The sequence below is a fragment of the Bemisia tabaci genome, chromosome 10 (genome assembly GCF_918797505.1).
Source record: "Bemisia tabaci chromosome 10, PGI_BMITA_v3".
Lineage (NCBI taxonomy): Eukaryota > Metazoa > Arthropoda > Insecta > Hemiptera > Aleyrodidae > Bemisia > Bemisia tabaci.
Window position 1 is genome coordinate 6,584,592 of NC_092802.1, and position 7,737 is coordinate 6,592,328.

Consider the following 7,737-nt stretch of genomic DNA (forward strand, 5'->3'; position numbering starts at 1 on the left):
GAAAGCGCCAGCTCAGAAAAGGCAAGTTATCGCCCACTCTTAGCCAATCACAGAAAAAGAAAAACAACCAACAACTTTGAAGATTTCATTCCGGCAAAGCGCGACTTGACAGAATGTTTCATTGAATTAAAGATCCCTGAAAAGTTCCTGCCGCCAGAACTCCGACAAAAAACCAACGAACAAGCCGAAAAGGAAATTCCTACAGAAGAAATACAGGAAGACCCAATAACACCGAAGTGCACAAAATCAGGGGATCCATCTTCCAATGCCGACACATCTTTGATAACCCCATCCCAAAATATCACGCGTCATCACCCGGTGATCTACGATATCATATGGGCAGGGAGTGAGGGCACAGCATCCACGTCACAGGAGGACAAAGCGGTCACTGTTGAAAACCCGGAAGGAGAAGTGAGGAAGCGCAGACAGCGGAGGAAGAAGACAGGCCGAGGACAGAAAGCGAAACAACGGAAGAGGCAAAGGCAACGGAAGAGGCTGGAACAACATAAACAAAACGGAGAGTACCTGTGACACTCCCGAAAGGTCAGGTATCAACAAATAATGTGCTGAATTTTTTTTTTATATCTCTCAACTTCTTTCTGTCAACCCCCCCCCCCCCCCCTCCTCACCTACTTTATCCACCTAAACAATGAAATTTTTTGGCTGAACATTTAAATATTTTCCCCGAAATGGTCCTTGAATCTGCCACGGCAAAGACCTCAAAAATGTATGTTATCTGCAGAAAAATGGAAAATCATACCGTCAAAATAGATTGTTTGTATTGAAAAACCTTCCCCGATATTAAAGTGTGAATTATCATTTATGTTTATTCCTTTAATAATTAAATTTACTGCATATGCGATAGGTTCAGCGATTCCTAGGATTAACAGTTTATTTGGTAAAATAATGTAAATAAATAAATTCAGTAATACCCTATAAAAAACCTCCCCCTAAATTTTTCGTTCGAAAATCGCCCTCATAGAACGTACCATACGATATTAAAGTTTGAATTTTCATTTATGTTTATTCCCTTAGTATTTAATTTTACTGCATCTGCGATAGGTTGAGTAATTCCTATAATTAAAAGTTTATTTGTGCCTTCGCGCGATTATGAGTAACCAATTATTTTCCGTTCCACTAGTGTAAAAATAGCAAAATATCAAAATAAAAATATTAAGTTCTAAGTTTAGCGCATTAAAATCAAAATCATTGGGATAGTGTGTAGTATCGAAATAGTTTGTTCTTTGAATTAAAAATTCAAATTTTTATTAATTGATGTTTTGAAAGTTCCGTGAGTCACAAGTTCTACAAAATACAGTTACAGTTTTACAATGTTCTAAGTTAAGTTTTAAAACCAAAAAAGCTTCAAGTTAATTTTCATTCCTTTCGCAAAAATACTTTCCATGTACAATTAATGTTAAAACATAGCATGTAAGTTAAAAAGTAAAAATGTGTACTTTCATTTTAGTTTAAGAAAACTGCTCGACAAGATCTCTATTACATCTCCTTTTTCTTTTCTTTTCTCTTCTTTTTCCGTTCTCTCTCTCTCTTTCTTTCCTCTTCCAAAATATCTTACTTAATTTTTGCTCCTTAATTCTTCCTAATTTCTCTACAGCTCTACAGTCATTGAATTGTGACATCTAACATGCATCTTCTACTCTTTGTTTTTCTTTTCTCGCGGTGAAATATCAGGAGCGATTCGGACGAGTCTACACATACGATTTTTTCCATTCATAGAAGCAGAGCGCGGTTGCCTGACATCGGCACGCGGATTTTGCACTGGAACCAGACATTTTTCTCTTTAGTAGCGCACCCAAATCCTCTCATTTTTTTCTTTCGGTGAAAATATAATCTTTGCAAGATTATATTTTGCCCGGAGGGGGGAATGTGAGGAGACGCCCAATTTTCCCAGACATTACAGGGGGAAATTGGCAACGTCAGGAGGAGCACCGACTTTAGGAAAAATGCTGATGTCCGCTGGAAATGCGCATGCGCGCCGCCGGCCGACCCGAGCGTAGGGAGCTGGGCGACTTGCTCGGACGCTCGAGGAAGGCCAGTCTTCGCAACACGGTCGTCTTGTGCATGTGCTCAGGGCTCCGGTCTGCACATACACGTCATTGACGAACCGACACGTCAGCCGAACGACTCCGGTTCGTTCTCAACACCGTCCATATTTTTTGAGTCTTTTTCCCCCCCCTTTTTGCTATTCCTTTCCGTGTCTTGTCGAGCCCTCTCATCTGATAGAATAGCCAACTCAAACAATATACCGAAATTCAGTCAAAGACAGACCTTCTCTCTCTTTTATTGACTACGTCTTTCGTTTCTTGGGAGGTCAACGACTGTCCCCCCAAAGAGCACCCACTGTTGTGTTGTGTACGTGGTCTGCACGAGATCTCTCTCCATAGAGAGACCACGGGCGACCACTGTCCGACGCAACAGTCCCCCTGGAGTTTGGTGACGTCAGCTCGAGATATCTCTCTTTAGAGACGTCCCGTCCGCTGACGTCACGACGCTCCCGCTACGTCCCCTATCGACCCCTAATCGGGGTCATCACACATGGTGGCGCATCGTGAATGTCAGGGCACCCAACACAGGGGTTCACAAACGAGACCCCTTCAGAGACCCCATTCGCTCGACTGACAACAAAAATCTGGGATATCTTGAAAAATTTGCAAATTTTCTGAAAAAATGGAGAGAATGTGAAATTCCTTCATCCCTAAATAAGGATAAAAAGACAGGAAGACTTACATTCGACACGCACTTTGCCTTACTTCACAAAACAGAAACTTTTCGGTCTATGTGCAAATACATTTTTGAACAGTTCAATCCACATTACATTCTCCTCGGAAAATTCCAGACTGATGGAACTATTAACTATTTAGACTCTCTGAATATTCTACAATTTTTGATGCCGAAGCTATAGCCATAGAAGAAGCCGTGAAATACATTATTAAAAATAATATAAAAAATCTCCTTATACGCTCCGATTCTAAAAGCGTTTTAACTACCCTTCTAAATCGTAAAAACGATCTAACTCCTACTTTATTGAACACTAAAAGGCTCCTTTTGAATAATCAAAACAAAAATATCCATATGTTATGGATACCTGGTCATGTTGGCATTCCTGGCAATGAAAAAGCAGATGCCCTAACAAAAATCCTCCCAGGACCCAAAGGAGAGCCGCTCATGAGGCTGCATTGCGGAGGGGCCGATGACGAGGACCCTGCGAATAGACGCAATCCGAAGGAGGATGAAAATCGGAAGGAAGCCCAAATAGAGCTGGCAGAGGACGTGACACCCCGCACTCCCCTGGGAGATGACTCTGCGTTCATTCAGAAGGGTGCATTGATACCTTCATTAGTCAGATATTCAATCCTGTACTTTACCAGTAAAACGCATATTGAAACAATTTTCATCATCCAAAAAAAACTACTCAGAACAATATTTAATCTTTCAAAAGATGCCTCTTGTAAGAATTTATTTGTAAATAGAAAACTTCTTACAATCCCCTCACTGTATATCTTTCATACCTGTCTATATGTATTTACTCATCAATCTGACTACCAGAAACAATCCGATGTACATGATTATCCCACAAGAAATAGGAATAAGCTAAGTGTATTGAAAAATGAGAATGCCTTTACTCAAAAATCCTTTTTAAATACAGGTATTAAACTCTTTAACAAATTAAAAAAACCATTATTCACCAATGAATTTCTTACCCTTGTGTATTTACAAATTTCCATGAATCCCCATCTTCGAAATTGTTGTTCCACATCGCCAATATGGCAATTGGAGATTCTATATGCATTATAGATTTGGGACTTAGTCATCCCCTTCACGCTGACACCTGTAGACAGCTTGACGAGATGAGTGATAATAAAACCATTTGTAGGATGGTCGATGATTCACTATCGAGTAGGAATGTTAGAAAAATGAGTAAAAGGATATCGTTGAGGCTGCAAACGCCTCTAACCTCTCTTCTGCAGGGTGTTTCCTCACGAAGGGGTGGGGTTGAAGCCTGATGCGTTTCCACCTGGTGCTGCATCCCCATTTGTCCCGACTTGGCGTCCGGTGTTTTCCACCGTGATTCTCGCTTACCCGCTGGTAACGTTTTGTCGTTAACGCCTACAGGGGGCGCTGCTTCCCTAACGGAAAGGTGCCACGACGCGGAGTGCAAACGGAAGTTGAAGGCAGGGGAGGCAATTCTTGCGAATTTCCGGTACGCCGATCCTGTGTTACCCCCCCTTCCATAGGTATGCCGATTATCCAAGGCAATTAAAGCCGTTTGATTTATTAAGCCGTTTTTTTTTGGTGCTTATTTTTAAGCCGTCTACGATCATATCAATCCTGTCATAAATAACAATTATCTATATACTTTCGATGATTGTCCCCTGATGTTGACTGAGCCGTCATAAACCTCTTCCAGTGTCTTATTCCGGTGGCCCCCTCCTCTCCCCCCATCCAAACAGACACCACACCCCCCTCCTAATGCCTGATGGTGGCTCTAATGTGTTCACTACCATATTCTGAACGTGAGTCTATTGATGTCATATTTCCGTCAGAATATGTTGTTTTATAAGGCAATCATAATTTGATTATGGACCCCCTTCCCAGAAGGAACCACTACAAGAGATTTATAACTTATCAACGGACGCTGAAGATTCCACTGACACGTCACAAACTTCAGTCACTTCTACCAGTACCGTTTGGGAGAATAAGGAAGCGGAAGAAGAAATCGTAGATGATCTACATCGTACATGTGAGTCGTTGTTTCAGCCGAGTCAGAAAATTGCAACCAAAGACGATGTGGTGAAGGACACAGGAGAAGAGAACAGAGCGGCGGAGGCCCTAATCAATCTTGGTGGTATGAAGCGTTTGCCAACAGAGGAGGAAGGACAGGTCCAAAGAGGGCCCACTCCCTTCGAGCCAACCCAAGCTGAGACCGTCTCACTTATGCAAACCGTTGAGACCTGGGCAAAATGCATTAAAGATCCCCACAACTTGACTACAAAGGATAAGTTAGCCGCAATGTCAGTGATCAAGACTACCATGGCGGACATACGCAAACAACGACGAGCAATGAAAAGACAATCCCCCACACCCCCTTGCCTTCCAGAAGATGAATGCGAGGCGTTATACCCGACCGCGTCGCTAATATTGAAGCAGGTGATCCCTGAAGGTTTGGCCGATGATGCCCCAGGAACCCAAGTCGAAACAATGCCGGAGCCGGAAACGGCATCCTCGCAAAAAGAATACGTACCAGTGATGATTGGATCCATTACAAGGCCCTTATCAGGGACGGGCCACGCAATTCGAGAGTCACCACATGGCGGAGCGTTTAATACAAGGAGCCAGGTACGTACCAAAAAATTTATGTCATAGTCGCCAGTCTGTAATTTCAACCACACTCATCGACGAATATTATAGGTGGCTGTGAACAATTTACTGTAGTCTCTCATCAACGATTTTTGGCATAAAATGTTGATGACCACGTGGACATGAATGTGTACCACCAACACCAGCAGTTTCGAACTGTTTACAGTTCCAAGTGGGAGGTGAACGAAAATGGAGAAAGGGTGAGCGTCCCATTTCTTCCTACCGTGGGAGAAATAACAAAGGACAATTTCCACACAAGTCTTGTTTCGGTAATAGCCTCCCGCGCAAATGAAAACCCAACCGTCTGGACGGATAAGCAGAGGAATACGGTCCTGTACCCGACTCCACGAAAACGAACTCCTTACACCCCCTCCAACCTGACAATCGGCTCCCTGGAGGAGATGATTCCAGATGAAGGTGTCCTGCCAGAATAGCAATCACAGTAGGGCCGAGAGGAACCACATAATCAGTAAAATTAGACAATAGACGCTGGTCTACGTTAACGCATAGAGTCCTTCCTGTTCGGCACTTCGTAAGCCGCCGGTACAATCGGGACTCTACGTGTTTCCGCACTTGTACGATTATGATTTAAAGCAATACACACATGGATAAACGGATAATCATCTACAAGAATCCAGCGACTACTTTATAATGGCAGAGAGATTTTGAGTAATACTTCATGGCGATGTACATAATATCTACCTGAGAAAGTGTCGGATTCTTTACTGATAGTTGAGGCGTATGTACAGAGCTCGTCGGAGAATACGAAGGCGAGATCGAATCTTCCTGGATTGATGCGACGAAGGTGAATGAAACAATTAGCAGTTTCAAGCATTACCTATTAGACTTCCTTGTACCAAAGTGCATCTATGATATTGATGATTTTTAACACTAAGTTTATGCTTTTGTGACTATTTATACTTTTAATCTTAAAACATTGTAATTGTATCGCAACATTCTATATGTTTTATTCGGTGCAATAAATATCTTGAATCTTGAAACCTCTACCAGCAGGACTACCAGCAGGACTACCAGCAGGATGACTTTCAGCTTTCGCCAGCTACTTGTTAGTAGTACGGTTCGTACCCGGTAATGGGTGGCTCGACTGCTTTAAGAAAAGGTATAATCTGAAGTGCAAGAAAGTGTGTAAAGAAGAAGCAAGTGTTCATGAACAGACGATCAAAGACTGGCTGGCAGCAAATGCAGAATTGCTGAAAAAGTATGATAAGAAAGATCCTTATAATGCGGATGAAACTGCTTCATTCTGGCAATTAATGCCCAATAAAACAATCACCTTTAAAAATGAGAAGTGTTCCGGTGGTAAATTCAGTAAGAAGAGAATCACAGTCCTGGTATGCACTAATCGAGATGGGTCGGATAAAAGGAAATTGTTAGTGATCGGGAAATCCAAGAAACCACGTTGTTTTAAACGTGGTTGCTTACCACCCACAATCACCTATGCGAACAATAAAAAAGCCTGGATGACCGGGGAACTTTTTTCCAAATGGTTGGTTGATTTTGACAAGGAAATGACCAAAGAAAAAAGAAAGATATTGCTTATTATTGATAATTGTACGGCGCATAATGTTGATCCCACTTTGAATTCGATTGAACTTCTGTATTTACCACCAAACACTACCTCCAAACTGCAACCAGCCAATCAAGGCATAATTCAGAATATGAAAGTGAAGTACCGCGCGCGTTTGGTGGAAAGGCTGCTCGTTCGTTGCGAAAACAACCTGCCGATGGAAGTAGATTTGCTGTCTGGAATTCAGATGTTCAGTGGCGCTTGGTCAGACGTTCGCCGAGAAACCGTTGAGAACTGCTGGAAGCATGCTTTCGGCAAAAAAGTTATTAGAAAAAAGAAGGGCCAAAAAGCAGCCGAAAATGAAGTGCAGGAAAATGACGACCCAGAAACCGAAAAAGAAGCCGAAGATGAACCAAGAGTGGACAGAAAAATTTAATTTCCTACTTGCCTCAAGTCCAATTTTTCTCCATTCAACGATTGCCACATTTCATTATCAATTAAAATATTTTTCAATTGCAAAAATTTGTTGACAGAACAAACTCATTTCCTCTATCGTTTCTCCATTTTATCCTTCAAATATTTATCATACTAGAAAACCTCTGTAACCAATTCATTTGTAAAACTTCATAATTGTAACTTTAAATAATTTTGTAATAATTGTAATACATAAATTCTGTCATTTCCTCAATATACATAGCCAAAAGACTTCAAACATACTGAGTCTGACTCTTCATTTAATTTCCTTGTTATCCTTGCCCAGAATAAAGTAGGTAAGAAGGTGAAAGTTATTTAGGTTGCAGAACAACTATAACCATCATATTTTTCCTTCA

At 41.6% G+C, this 7,737-nt stretch overlaps 1 protein-coding gene across 1 annotated transcript; it reads left to right on the forward strand.

Moving 5' to 3' along the window:
* Positions 1-6,422: 6,422 nt before the first annotated feature.
* Positions 6,423-7,737, forward strand: LOC140225614 (tigger transposable element-derived protein 6-like). The gene has a single exon (XM_072305118.1). The coding sequence runs from the start codon at positions 6,654-6,656 to the stop codon at positions 7,341-7,343; it is 690 nt and encodes a 229-aa protein (XP_072161219.1). The 5' UTR covers positions 6,423-6,653; the 3' UTR covers positions 7,344-7,737.